This window comes from Bubalus bubalis, chromosome 13 (genome assembly GCF_019923935.1).
Source record: "Bubalus bubalis isolate 160015118507 breed Murrah chromosome 13, NDDB_SH_1, whole genome shotgun sequence".
Classification (NCBI taxonomy): Eukaryota; Metazoa; Chordata; class Mammalia; order Artiodactyla; family Bovidae; genus Bubalus; species Bubalus bubalis.
The window spans coordinates 76,112,415-76,127,705 of NC_059169.1; the positions used below are offsets into that span (position 1 = coordinate 76,112,415).

General features: G+C 42.4%; 1 protein-coding gene and 1 long non-coding RNA gene across 5 annotated transcripts in view; one reads left to right on the forward strand and one right to left on the reverse strand.

Annotated features, from left to right (window-relative positions):
* Positions 1–3,766, forward strand: part of ENOX1 (ecto-NOX disulfide-thiol exchanger 1) — a 303,170-nt gene extending 299,404 nt beyond the window's left edge. The window contains exon 15 of one of the 2 annotated variants that reach the window (XM_044926837.2): positions 2,813–3,766. In XM_044926837.2, coding sequence (XP_044782772.2) covers positions 2,813–2,944 — 132 coding nt within the window. In that variant the 3' untranslated portion in view covers positions 2,945–3,766. Of the gene's footprint in view, positions 1–2,515; positions 2,737–2,812 lie in introns of those variants that run through there. The other variant, XM_044926836.2, reaches the window with a different exon arrangement.
* Positions 1–15,291, reverse strand: part of LOC123328844 — a 58,918-nt gene that overhangs the window by 9,609 nt on the left and 34,018 nt on the right. For all 3 annotated transcript variants that reach the window (XR_006543845.2, XR_006543844.2, XR_006543846.2), the window contains exon 2: positions 2,255–2,342. This is a non-coding gene — a long non-coding RNA (uncharacterized LOC123328844). The remainder of the gene's footprint in view (positions 1–2,254; positions 2,343–15,291) is intronic.

The following is a 15,291-nucleotide window of genomic DNA, read 5'->3' on the forward strand; positions in this document are numbered from 1 at the left end:
GCCCTGGCTCTTGGTGTACACGAGACATTGTGTTGCCCTCCAAGAGCGGAGCTGCTGTTTACCCCAGTCCTGCGGAACTTCTGCACTCAAGCACTCGTGGCTTTCATAACCAAATGCTCTGGGCATGCCGCCTCCTGATGCCAGAACCCAAGGCTAAGGAGTCTGACATAGGGCTCAGAATTCTCACTCTTGTGGGAGACCTTCTGCTGTATATTTCTTCTCCAGTTTGTGGGTCACCCACCCAGGGGGTAATGGGATTTCACTCTATCACACATGCACCCCTCTTACCTTTTTGTTGAGTTTCTTCTTTACATCTTTGGATTAGAATATCTTTTTTGGTAGGTTCAAGTGTTTTTGTTTTTGTTTTTATCAGTGGTGGTTCAGCAATGGGTTGGGATTTTGGTGTGCTTATGTCAGGAAGTGAGCTCACGTTCCTTCTATTCTGCCATCGGCATGATGAATCAACTCTTAATTACTGATTTTTTTTAAACCAGTGCCATATCAATAGGCACAACAGCACCCCTTCACAGTGATGATAATGACGTCTAATTGTACATCCATTACAGAACTGCCTTCAGCACTAACAGGGCCACTTCTGGGGCTCTGAGTGATGCAGGATGCCCCAGCAACACTGGCAGGGGTCCTTGTCCAGGTTCTAGAAGCTGTTCTGTGTTCCCTGAATTATGGCTCTCTACCTCTCTCGACTTCCCTGGTGACTCAGATGGTAAAGTGTCTGTCTACAATGAGGGAGACCCGGGTTCAATCCCTGGATTGGAAAGATTCCTTGGAGAAGGAAATGGCATTCCACTGCAGTACTCTTGCCTGGAAAATCCCATGGACAGAGGAGCCTGGTAGGCTACAGTCCAAGGGGTCGCAAAGAGTCGGACACGACTGAGCGACTTCACGTTCACCTCTCTCTTCAAAGTCAGCCACGGCAAGACGGACTTCCTTCTAACCATGCATCCATCTAGTTTGATCCAATGTTTTGTTTTAAATTTTGTATCTGTTATTCATCAAAGATATGTGCTCAGACGCTAAGTTGTGTCCGACTCTTTGCAACCCCATGGCCTGTAGCCCACCAGGCTCCTCTGTCCATGAGATTCTCTCAGCAAGAATACTAGAGTGGGGTGCCCTTTTGTTCTCCAGGGAATCTTCCCGACCCAGGGACTGAACCTGCATCTCTTACGTCTCCTACATTGGCAGGGAGATTTACTACTAGCACCTCATAGGAAGCCCCAGATATTGGCCTATAATTTTTTTGACATTGTCTTTGTCTGATTTTGGTATCAGGTGATGGTGGCTTCCTATAACAACTTTGGGAATATTCCTTCTTCCGTCTGTTGAAAGAGTTTGAGAAGAATCCATGTAGTTCCTTTGTGTGTTTGGTAGAATTCCCATCTGGTCCTGGACTTTTGTTTGCAGGGAGTTTTGTTTTGTTTGTTTGTTTTTTTAATTACAGATTCTATTTCACTTCTAGTGATCTAGCTGTTCAAAATATCTATTGATTCAGTTTTGGTGGGTTGTATAGTTTCTAGAAACTTATCCATTTCTTATAGGTTGTCCAACTTGTTGGCATATAATTATTCCTAGTATTCTCTTACATTTTTGTATTCTGTGGTATCAGTTGTTTGGTCTCTCTTAATTGTTAACTGGGAAGTATCCAAGGTGGCGCTATTGGTAAAGAACCCACCTACCAATGCAGGAGACATAAGAGAGGCGGGTTCGATCCCTGGGTCAGCAAGATCCCCTGGAGAGTCCCCATGGACAGAGGAACCTGGCAGACTACAGTCCACCGGGTCACAAAGAAGTTGGACACAACTGAAGCAACTTAGGACACACACAGTATCTACACAGTGATTGTACCATGAAAACATAATGTCTTATTTGCTGAGCACTTCTGAATGTCCAAAGCTGTGCTAAGCCTGTAGTCTTCACACATCCTTACTGAATGCTGTTATCCCCCTTTCTGTGACTTACGGAGACTATCTTGGTAGGGCCATTTTTAGCTCATAACAATAGTATGATACAAAATTTAAACAGAAATTCAGGATCCCAGTCAACTTTCTATCTGAGATCCCAATATATATATATATGGCATGGATTAGGATGCAAACACAGGAAAATAAGAGCAATGCCTGTGTTAGAGTAGAAAGATTGTGGTTGTTCCAATCTTTAAGAAAAAATGAATTATTGGTATAAAAATATATGTAATAAAAATTGGGAGAAGAAAAAAAATTGCATTTAAAAAACCTACCTGGGTTTTATGACTAGACATTGAGGCTTTTATTGCTGTGGGTGCTGAGTTTCATTTTTATTCCTAAAGCTATGTGGTCTTCTGGTCCCTGTGAAAGTTAACAGAAGGAAGTTAGGGTGACGGGACATCTACCCACTGGTCTTCTGGTCCTCACCGAGCCAGACAGCAGAGCTGCCCTTTGGATCAGAGGACTGTGGTTCTCCAGAAGTGGTGATCAGTTTGCTCTGAGCCATCTTAAATCTTACCCCATCTCCTTTTTAGATCAAGGCAGGGCTGCTCAGACATCACGCTGCCAGTAAGGCAGTCATCCATATGAAGAGTGAACCTGGAACTTTCCACCTGCTTATCTCATGCCCCTCTCCTAACAGCTGCCCAGGAAACGATGCAGCGAATCACTCTCAGCCCTTTATCTCGCGCTCCTTCTGTAAAGACCTTACTTAACAGCCAAGCGGAAAACCGCACGCTTGTCTCATTTGGGAAAGCGCGTCCTTACTCAGCCCCCTGCCTCCTGTAAGATGAGCTCCCCTCCCAAAAGTGACTTTTCTTCCTTTCTAACAGATATCTGCAAACGAAATCGAAATGCTTTTGATGAGGTTGCCACGCATGTTTAAGCAGGAATTCACAGGCGTGGGAGCAACACTGGAAAAAAGGTGGAAGTTGTGTGCCTTCGAAGGAATTAAAACTACCTAACTGTGAAGAGCGATGAAATCTCTGGACAAAACCGCCTGAACCCGGCCAGGGCTGCGCCGCGTGAGCCCAGGAGGTTTGGGGCAGGTCCAACGCGGGACCTTCATGGAGCCGTCAGAGCCTGACTGTAGTTACATCCGTGGCGTTCTCTTGTGAGTGGAAATGTAATTGTGTACCAGTTCCCTAAAACAAAGCTTCATACTGTGACAGATCTGTTTGCTATGAAAACCAATGATTCCACAGTCATAGTGATGGCAGAACCCTAAAATATGCTACATTTGAGACTAGCTCACCAAGCAGACTATTTAAATAATGGTGTAGCAATGGTCGTTGCTAGGCTACAAAGCTGTATATGTAATGTATAGCTGAAATCATTCAATGACATTTTCCTGAAAGTCTTTCTGTTTTAGTAAAAAAAAAAAGAAGAAAGAAAAAAAGTAATTTTACAGTAAGGAAAAAGAATCATACCAAAAGAAAACTTGAATATGTGTCTGAACAATTATTGTATTTTGTAAATTAAGTTATATGCTGTTCTAGGGACTTTTGCCTTATTGAAGAGGCAGAAAATGTGATGGGACTCCTTGAGAATGCTTTACCAAGAATATTATTTTTCTAATGTAACAATCCTCCATCATACATTCTTTTAACATGGACTGCATAATGATTTTCATAAAATGTAAATAAAAGACAAACTAGTGCTCCTGTCTTGTACTTGGTATGTAACATTCAGGTTTATGCATCAAAATAAACATTCAGTAAATATTGCTGTTACAAATTTTATAGCAAAGATATTAATTTTTTTCAATAAATATGACTTCTACCATATTGGTTTTGCAAATTATTCTTTGATATATTTTAAGAAATATTTTTCACATTATTCAATCCCATCTCATGGCCCATTATTTTTAAATTATTAAATAAATGCATAAGTGACATGAAGCGACAAAACATTTCAGACAGCAATATATAAAAATCATAAAGTAGAAAGTACTCAGAAAAGATTATATAGCGTTAAAATGGGTATTATTTTCAAATAATACCAAGATATGACAGCCAAATATAATCAACATAAATTTTATGTTTGTTTTGTGTCCTCATGCATATAAAAAAGTAGCCAGTTACTATTATTAATTCCTGGGTTTATTTGTATGTTTTCCAGAAAACATACAAGTTAGAAAAAGAATTAAAAAATTCACACATCAACAATTTAGAGAAAATTTAGGTTTGCCTTCTTTAAATGTAAGTAGAATACAGCTTTCAGTTGTGTTTCCCTCCTGTTTCCTTACATGAGAATCACAAAAAAAACAAGTATTCAAGATACTGATTGATTTTAAATGAAACAACATTTTTTAGGAAGACAGCTGAACAGTGAATGTTATTTAAAATTCCAAAAAGACATTCATAATTTCCTACTGGACATTATTGTCCTCCGGCTCTTTTTATTGAGTTCTGATAAATTAAGATTCTTATTCATGCCTCGCATAAATATCTACACATATGTTATATTCAGGCTCAGTGCTAACACCATGAATATGTAGCTGAATAAGAAAGGAACACCCCCCCACCCCAACCAACGAACTCAGAGGTCAATGGGGAAAAGAAATTTTCCCAAAAGTGTCTATATGATGTGAACCATGTGACAGGAAAGATTTGATAATGGAGCCATGATCCAACCTAAATATCAATGTCATATTAATGCTGAAACACTTGAGGTCTCCACTGCCATCTGTGAATGCCCACCATCACCCTCATCCTGACATGTTTAGGTCAGGAGACGAATAAGGATACAACAATCCGAAAGGGGACCCTTATTTACAGATAAGGTTACCATAAAATAGAAGACCTAAGAGGCTCACCTGAAAAAGAACTAGAAGAGACGAATTCAGTCAAGTGGCAGTTAAAGACAACGTCTAGTAGGGGCCCAAAGGAAAGTACCATAATCTAGACCGTCTGCAAGCTGAAACCTGGTCAGCGTTTTCAAGTGTGCATTCATACTTTCAAGTATCGCCCGCAGTCACTGTAGCCTGAGGACACACTGCACAGGGCAGACCCCAACTTACGGCTTCTGCTCAGGAGAAGGAGTTGGCATGACCTTATGTTAGATCTGAGATAAGACACTGCTTTCTAACTTCAATTATGTGAATAACTTATTTTTGCCAGGAAAAAAAAAGAAAACTTCTGAATTATTTCACACACATGCTGGTTTCAGATAGGACTTTAGAGGTCACCTGGGGAAGGAAATGGCGTTGGTACCTCTGAGGGGCGTCTTCCTATCACCCCGTCCTCCCCAATCCTCGGGATAATCCTATTAAAAAGGACAGTGTTATTGTCCTCATTTGTCACACAAGGAGAAGGAGGCTCACACGTGCTAACAATCTGGCCAAATTTGCACAGTTAGACAACTCTGAATACGAGGTTTGAAACCAGGACCCAATGACTCCAAAACACATTGCTCTTTTTACTATGCCACGCTTCTCAGTCTGTCCCCACTCCTCCCATGAGCTCAGTGGTCACCCAGGGCCTTCAGACCACCGCTTTTGCTCTCCTTTATTCTCCATCCCCTGTACATGCATACAGGTGGGAAGACCCTTCTCTCCTAAACCCACCCAGTAACAAATCATCGTTCTTGGATTCTGAGAAGCAAAATGTTGAAAGTTTGGAAATCTTGTTACCTGGCCCCGATGGGTCTTTCTGGATTGCTTTCTCACTCCTCCCCTAAATAAGACTAGTAAGTTTTTGTCTTTTGGCTTTTGTTTGTATCTATCTAACCAAAGGGAATACTTAACCTGAATCCGCCTTCCAATACAGGTGATGTAAGAAATGCAGGTTCGATCCCTGGGTCAGGAAGATCCTCTGGAGAAGGAAATGGCAACCCACTCCAGTATTCTTGCCTGGAGAATCCCATGCACAGAGGAGCCTGGCGGGCTACAGTCCACGGAGTAGACTGTAGAGGTGGACACGACTGAAGTGACTGAGTCTGTATGCATGCACTACTTGTCACAATTCTACACAGCTTTAAGAGGAAACACAAAGCCTCTCCTCAGCCATAAAACATTTCTCCATCCCCCAGAAGTCGCTTCTCCTGCCTCTGTGTGACCATCATGCCATGTGGACGATTTCTTGAGGCACTTACTCCCCAGCAGTCTTTGCCTTATCTCCCCATTAGGTCACAGGCTCTTTGAGGGATCCAAGCCTGTCTCATTTACTTTGAATATTTCTCAAAGTGATGTTACTTATAAATATTTAGAACGCAAGACAGAGAAAGAACCAAGATGTTTTTCTGCCACCAGAGATCAGTTTGCTTAGACACAAAAGAAAAAAATTACAAAATATTTTAAAAGGCTGCATATATTTTAGATCCGAGATTCCAAGACAGAAAATGTGAGCAATAATATACTGTATGCTATGGAAATACAAGAAGCAACCCAATTCCTTCTTAAGGTTGAAACCCAGATTGATTAGCAACTCTTTGATGAAGCCCTGGTCTCCAGGATCCTCTCCTGGTTCCCACCATTACCACAGTATGTTCCCACTGCGGCCCGAGTTATGTATTGTAACCCTGTCTCTCCCACGTCCTGCAGGCTGTAGACCTCCCTTACTCAGCCCTCTACGCCTGCAGACCGACACGACATACCATGACTTCTAGGCATTTATCGACTGAATGGACCCAATAAATGAAAGAAAAGCCCACACAGGAATTTTCTGAATCAAATCATATTGAGGTATTAGGCCCAATACAGAATAAAGGCCAGAACGTTCTTCTTCTCAGCTGTAAGATCCTGGCAGAAGTCTTCTTTTTTAACACATTATTGACCAGCGACATTTTAATACGTCTTTTGGTACACCTGAATGTTACTGACTGTACACATTTAAATATTCACTTACATAACAAATTACCACGGGCATTAGTTTCTGCAAAAATCCCCTGTACGTGCATACATGTAATATGGCAGGAATATGTTAAAATTTTTTATTGTGGGAAAATACACATAACGTTTATACTTCTAACCATTCATAATTGTATAAATCAGTGGCATTAAACACATTCAGAGTGGTGGCACAGATAGTCACCACTGTATGACTTTTTCATCATCCTCAACAAAAATGTTAATACACCCATTAAACAATAACTCCCTATCCCCCTTCCTTCCAGCCCCTGGTAGCCTCTCTTCTACGTTATGTCTCTTTGAATGTACCTAGTCTCACGTATTTCACCTAGCTGAATGTCTTCCAGATTCATCCATAGCATGTGTCAGAATTTCATTCCTTTCTGAGGCTGAATAATACTTTGTTGTGTGAGAACTCTTCTTGCTGGCTTAAGTACCTGTTATCTACTGCAGCAAGGAAAAGTCCCTTGTCTACGTTTGAAAGTACTTAAGTACTTTTAGTAAATACCACATCAAAAACAACATTTGCAAGTGTAGAGAAGTTTGCTTCCATCTAGATAAACCTCATTTTCATTGAGGGTGATAAAAATGAAATGACAAAAGTAGAAAATGTTGGCAGTAATTGTGTAGAAAAAGACTGTTTCAACACATATCCATGCAACAAATGTGATATGTGACGAGTTATTTTCTCTTGCTAAGGGTTGGAGATGTTTCACTTTGAGGGTTTTTTTTTTTTTAATCCATTTTCTAAAAATGGATGCTGTGTTTGTTTCACTCAATAAAAGACATTTTATCCCAAAACCGTAAGAACTACTTTACCATAATACTCATAGTTTCTCCTCATAAACTGAGAAAATAAAGAGATGTTAGAGTCCTAAAATCTTATAGCTTGGCTCACTTTATGTCAACATGGTAAAAGGTTCACATGTATATTCAATCAGTCTGTCATTAGTATCTGAATAAACTACAACTTTCACAAGCAGCATACCAAACATAAACATTTCAGAGTTAAACAACTTATTATGAATGTGTTTATATATTAGATCACTAAAAAATTTGTGTTTCTAGTTCCACCAACTCCAGTTCCCCTCTTCTGCTCTCAGAAAGTGGATCGTCTTTGAAAAATGTCTGGGCTTCAAACACCTGACCGTTTCTCATACTAGGAGAGTGTTGAGTCTGTGTGGAGTCGAGTCCAGCCCCAGCCCCGTTACTTAACCCCAGGGAGGTGCTAGCCCCACATTCGTGATACAGTAATGTTAACACCTATGTCAGAGGATCACGGTGATTGATTCAGTAAGACAGCATGCATAAAGCACCCAGATCGGAGCAGGGAGACTGAAGTCACTGGTTTCTTCAAAAACTGAACTTTAGGGTGACCCTGTGGCTCAGTGGTAAAGAATCCGCCTGCCAATGCAGGAGCCACGGGTTCGATCTCTGATCAGGGAAGATTCCGCACGCCATGGAGCAACTAAGCCCGTGGGCCACAACTACTGAGTCTGTTCTCCGGAGGCCAGGAGCCACAACTACCAAGCCTGTGTGCTGCCGCTGCTGCAGCCTGCGTGCCCTGGCGCCCGCCTCGCAACGGAAGAAGCCACTGCAACGCGAAGCCTGCACACCGCAACTACAGAGTAGCCCCCAGTCGCTGCAAGTAGAGAGAAGCCCACGCAGCAGCGAAGACCCAGATCAGATCAGATCAGATCAGTCGCTCAGTCGTGTCCGACTCTTTGCGACCCCATGAATCTCAGCACGCCAGGCCTCCCTGTCCATCACCAACTCCCGGAGTTCACCCAGACTCACGTCCATCGAGTCAGTGATGCCATCCAGCCATCTCATCCTCTGTCATACCCAGCACAGCCTAAATACATTTTAATTTTTTTTAAAAGCTTGCCCCGGTTTAAAACACAGAACACAGAAACTTTAGATACATCATCCCAAGCAAAGTAGGCAAGCCCCTTTCCCTGCTGTCTGTCTATTCCTGCCCTTAGGGATAACCAGCCAATAATATGTTTCTAAATATAAGAATAAAATAAGACAAATAATAGTATAAAACAGATATAATCATCCCCACAAGTAGTCTATTAAATATGTACAAATGTAAAATCAACATAAGGAAAATAATTGAAACTCTGGGATTCTCCAGTACTCTGGCCTAGAAAATCCCATGGATGGAGGAGCCTGGTAGGCTGCAGTCCATGGGGTCGCAAAGAGTCAGACATGACTGAGCGACTTCACTTTCACTTTCCACTTTCATGCATTGGAGAAGGAAATGGCAACCCACTCCAGTGTTCTTGCCTGGAGAATCCCAGGGAGGGGGGAGCCTGGTGGGCTCCTGTCTATGGGGTCACACAGAGTCGGACACGACTGAAGTGACCTAGCAGCAGCAGCCTGCGAAGAAAGGAGCTCAGTCACGTTCAACTCTTTGTGACCCCATGGACTGTATCCCATCAGGCTCCTCAGTCCATGGAAGTCTCTGGGCAAGAATACTGGAGTGTGTAGCCACTCCCTTCTCCAGGGTATCTTACTGACCCCGGGATCAAACCCAAGTCTCCTGCATTGCAGGCAGATGTTATACCATCTCAACAACCAGGGAAGCCCCCTAACCTGCCAAGACTTTGCAATGCTTATATGCAAATCGGCAGTCATCATCACAGTGACCCTCAGCCAGGAGAAAATCTAGAACCAGAATTCTTTGTAGCAACTCCCTTTTTACTTATTTGGTTTATTTCCAACAAACAGTAATCAGGGTCATATACATTCAACTGTGAAGACATTGTATGGCTCTGGACAGCTGCCATTTTGAACGATGATCAACTAGGTATACAGTATGCAAGGATTAAATAAAGTATTAATTATGTTCTCTTTAACCCAGCAGAAACATGGTCAAGAAAAATTATAGCTGTAGCTGGAACATGCCATAGTATTATTTTAAGAGAACATACACATCTATTATAGTTGCTGAGAGAGTCAAAGTAAAGGACTCCAGTAAATCTAGTAATTACAGACGAGTTGTGTTAATAAAATTAGCTGTTCGGGCCCAAAATTTTAACTCTCTTTGCCTGCTCTCAGAACCATGGAGATACACAAACAATAAAGCTGAGACGTTTCAACTGCCCATTTCACCTCTTACATAATGTACATTTATCGTACAGGGCCATGTAATGGAACGTTCTTACTTCGTGGGAAAAACAGACTCATAAAAAGAAATTGCAAACGTTTTACAGTAGAAAATGGTACTTTTCTAGACAAAGCAAGAAAGTGGTTAATGTACAACAGAAAGTGCATTGCAGGTAATGAAATGCATTTTTTTGTCTAGCAAATGTATTTATTGTGTGTTGAAAATTGTAATATCTTCCCCTGCATGAAGAAATTCCTATATAAAGCTCATTTGTTGTTGTAGGGAGTAAAAACTCTTTTTCTTGTTTACTAAAGCAGTCTGTCTTAATATCAAACCCGAGACTGTCAAGTTCACTTAAGAAGAGCTACGTGTAGATAAGAATAGGACTGAAGCAGAAACCAGAATATTCCATTTCATCTGCTTTTCATATCTGAGTGAGTGCTATGCAACCCACCACATCTGGTAGCAATCTCTTTTCAGAAAGCATTCTTCTCTTCAAAAGAAAAAGCTAAAAATTGGTCAATTTGAGGCTCTCATCAATAAATAAATCTTTTGCCTTTGAATATGTTTATGCATAAGTGAGGGTTTGTCTCTCGTATTTTTTTGAGATAGAATGTGAAATATGGGCTGGCAAGTCAAACACTGTCTTCAGATGGTGATAATATATGAACGCCATTGTGGGTCGTTTATTAAACAGACATTGATTGTTACGTCAAATCAACATATCATGTATCATTTTTATGACTTACAATCACAGTAAATCAAGTTTCAAATAGGAAGTGCTATGAATTCTTAGGATAATTGTCACTTCCTAAGGCTGGGCAAGCAGCTGGGAGGGACTTTGCACCTCAGTATCTGTTCCTTGAGGGCTCCCCCAATGGCTCAGTGGTAAAAGAATCCGCTTGCAATGCAGGAGACGTGGGTTCAATCCCTGGGTTGGGAAGATCCACTGGAGAAAGGAAATGAGAACCCAATTCCAGTATTCTTGCCTGGAAAATTCCAATCCATGGGGTTTGCAAAAGAGTCAGACACAGATGGGTGACTAAACAACACCAACATCTGTTCCTTGAGCAGATAAAGGTAACTTTGGTTCAATGTCCATCAAAGAAAAGGCTGTGTGGTGCTATATGCAAGCAAACTGGGTGGCAGAGAACAGACAGCGAAATCTAGACGATGCCAACCTAGAGTCAAGTATTTTATATCGCTTACTTCTATGGGCTGATAAAGGAGGAGCCTCCAGTTTTTAGCTCATGGAAGGGGTGGGTCACCTGGTCAGAAGCAGTACAGCGAGATTCCATTTTTCTGGAATCATTTCAAGTGAATGATCACAGGAGCGTGACTTGATCTCTGAAATAGGGATGATAGGAACAACCTGTCTCATAGTCTTCCTGTGATTCTTCCCATTATCCGGGACTTACTAGGTCATCTAAGCGCACAGAACTTAGCAGCCGTTTTCCATCTCATGGCCTCCACAGTCCACTGCCAGTTGGAAAGAATCTCCCCTCAGAGGTCGCCACTAACACATCAAGTGGCTTCAGCTTCCTGATTCCTCCCTGGAATAACAGATGCCTTAACACAGCATAACAGGAAATCTCCTGCAGTCCCAAGAGACTGGTGGACTGCGAGGAGCTAGATCTAGGCCTTCTGAAGAACTCTGCATTCCCGTGGTCTCAATGGGAGGTTTTAGGGACTCCAGAAATCAACGAAGAACCAGTAAAGTTCCTAACTCAAACCAGACCTCTTGGAAGGCAGTCTTGGCAAAGACAAACCTGTTGTGTTTTTTCAAATATAAAATATTCCAAAGGAAACAGGACAACATCCCGATTTTGGGACTGAGAAAGGACTGGATGTCTTATCCCTGGTCCTTGACCTCCAATAAGAAGGGGACATTTTGGTGGGGGAATCAGAGAAATAAAATCTCTCTTGTGCTTCTCTGCTTCATATCACTTTATGTAATGGCAAAAGGGATGTTTTAGCTCCTATTTCTCCAGCATCCAGGTTTAAGGGACAACGTGGAGGAGGTGGGGAAAAGGGGTAAGGAAACGTTCACTACTGCCAGAAGATTCTCAAACTTGGAGGCACTCAACTCCCGCTTTGTTCTCATTAACTCTTTGGACTCCTGTTTCCTTTGTTCCCATAAGACTTTGTCCTGTCACTGTCTCATGATTTATCAGATCAAGTACAGTGGTCTTTTTTTTTTAATAAGCTGGGAAGGAGCACCCACCACTGTGCATATATACAGGCACAAATGCACATGTGCACAGATGTGTATTAGTCACATACTAATAAAACTTCACACAGATATGCACACATCATACAAATGCATCTTTATGTAGCCACATTTACACATATACGCTGACACTCAAACATCTCTGCTACTGGTCATCATTTTTGCCCCCTCAAGTGCTTCCCTCTTCTATCAGCTATTCACTCTTCCCAGGAGGATGATTCACTTAGAGGACAAATAAGAGAAGGTGCCACTAACCCCTCTGCTGCTGCCAAGTCATTTCAGTCGTGTCCGACGCTGTGCGACCCCATAGACGGCAGCCACCAGGCTCCGCCATCCCTGGGATTCTCCAGGCAAAAACACTGGAGTGGGTTGCCATTTCCTTCTCCAATGCATGAAAGTGGAAAGTGAAAGTGAAGTTGCTCAGTCGTGTCTGACTCTTCGTGACCCCATGGACTGCAGCCCACCAGGCTCCTCCGTCCATGGGATTCTCCAGGCAAGAGTACTGGAGTGGGGTGCCATTGCCTTCTTCAACTAACCCCTCTAGGTGATATTAGGAAGTATATGAAACATGCCTTTAAAAGATGATACTGGCCAAAAAATAATAATAATAATAATGTAGGTGGGTTTACAAAAAAAATTTACAAAAGAGTCAGAAAAGGCAAGAAAACTGAGCTAGCTAACCCATGAGGACATCAAGGAGCTCTGCTCCAGAGAGGCAATGGAGCAAGGTTCTTATATATACTGCAACAATTCCTATAGCAAATGAAGACTATCAACTATTCAATGGCTCTCCTGTATCTACCCCTCCTTCCTTGTAATTTTGTAATCTCCTCCCACTTCAACTCTGGACTTGGTCATTTTGCCCTGCTTTTTGGCCGAAGAAATATTAGCAGAAGCTTGACCAGCACCTGCACGTCTCTGCCTGCTCTCTTGCCTGACTGGGTTTGTGCACTCTTGCCACGGCTATGAGAACACAGCGGGCTAGCTAGAACACAGGATGAATAATGTATGTAATCAAGAGAACGTATCAGAGACAAGTACACTTCAGCCTAATGTGAATCAGCACATTTGCGAGCTAATTAAATGGCTGTTTTAAGCCACTGAATTTTGGGGTGACTTGTTATGCAGCATTATTTGTGGCAACAGATAACTGACACAGAAACTGTGATTTAGAATTAGGGTGCTGTTATAACAAAAGAGTAAAAAATGAGACAGTGTCTTTGAGACCAAGAAATGGGCAGAAGCGGGAAAAGTAATAAGAAAATGGCTATAGAAGGATGGAAAAAATAGCAACATTGGTTATGCAGTAGCCAAAAAAACTGGTAATACTGCCATTTGTTAATTCAGAAGAGAAGAAATGTACTTACTGAACTTGGGGATTTGAGTAATAACATATCTAGGCAGAACCCTGAAAGTACCAGTGGCTCTTGCTACCCACGTGTCAACGAGGTTCCTACGAGAAATCAGAAGGGTTTGAGAAATAATCGAGGGACTTCCCTGGTGGTGCAGTGGTTAAGAATCCACCTGCCAATTCAGGGAACACAGGTTCGACCCCTGGTCCAAGATCCCACATGCCACAGAGCAACTAAGCCCGTGCACAACTGCTGAGCCTGCGTGCTGCACCGAAACCCGTGTGCGCGTGTCTGGCCTGGGCTTCGCTGTAAGAGAAGCTACCTCAATGAGGAGCCCGCCCACCGCAAAGGAGAGGATCTCCCACTCACCACAGCTAGAGAAAGCCCGTGCCCAGCAACAAAGACCCAGCATGGCCAGAAAAATAAACAAAACAAGTTTAAAGGGGCTACAGAAGAAAGGTAACTTCTTGGTTGGAAAACAATCTCTTGTCTCTTCAGTCAGCAAAAGATTCTCAAAGTAAAATAACGCCTGGGGCAAGGAGCCAAACAAACATTTAAGACCTTTTATTATGACCTCTGAAAGAAACAGAACCTCGAAGAACCTCTAAGCTAGACAAAAGGACTGGTAGGAGTCTTCAAAGCATTGCCCCCACAGAAACCTCACTTGCCCAAACAGTAATTATGTCTAGACAGAGCTCTAGCTCTAAAAGAATTGTAGGTATTGCTTTCGGCTCATCAGATTTGTAAGAAACCCACAAAAACATTGAGGGCACTATATTGGCAAGAGTTCTACCAATTTATCCTAAAAAAAAACCTGACTGTTGAAAAAGTAACAAAATCCTTAGGTTCCTCATTTTCACAAAGAAAAAGCAGGGCGAGAAAACTGTTCAAAGCACAAAGAGGTAACGAAGGAGAGAGGACCAGCAAGTCATCCCAGACAGTAGCGCAGAGAGCCACAGAAGACAATGGACTGCAGAGGCGCCCTCGGAGCAGCGCTGAGGCCCGGTCAAGGAATGTTCGCCTTCTCTGGGACAGGCGCTCCTGGCAGCATTCACAGGACTGGATTTCAGAACTGGTGTGAACTGCTGCCTCATGTAATTTCCATTCATCTTGTGAATGGGATTGTCTGCTATAACTACCCTGTCCTTCCTTACCCTAGTGTATAAGATTTGGGATAAAATAGCTTACCCTTTTCATTCATAGGGCTTTTTGTCACAAAGAATTTATATCCAGGAGCCACATTGGAACATGTTATTCATTTTGAGACCCTGGAACTTGAGCCTGATGCTGTGATTAAATGACATCATCGGGGCTCTTGGGAGGAAGGGGTAAGTGTATTATGCATGTATGAATAAAATGAGCAGTTGAGATCAGTGTAGACATTTCACTTCTGTACCAGTTTCCATTCCAATTTCCATGTCAGTTTTCTCCTGTCACACATTAATGGTGATCACAGGTCTGCAGGTGTGTGATTTAAGTTGGGAATTTCTCCTGATCTTGACTGGGCTCACTTGCTTTTTATGGGGGGGTGGGGGCGGGACACTGTGCCACACACACAGTTTGTGGGATCTTAGTTCCCCAACCAGTGATCGATTCCCCAGGTTTCTAGTAGTGGAAGCATGGCGTCCTAACCACTGGACCACCAGGGAATTCCCTGACTTGCATGTTTTTTTAAGTCAACTAGCTAATGGCTGGGATCATGTTTCTGGTGGTAATTGGCTTGAAGCAAGCATGTCTCAATGACCTCAGCTGTGACAGATCCACTC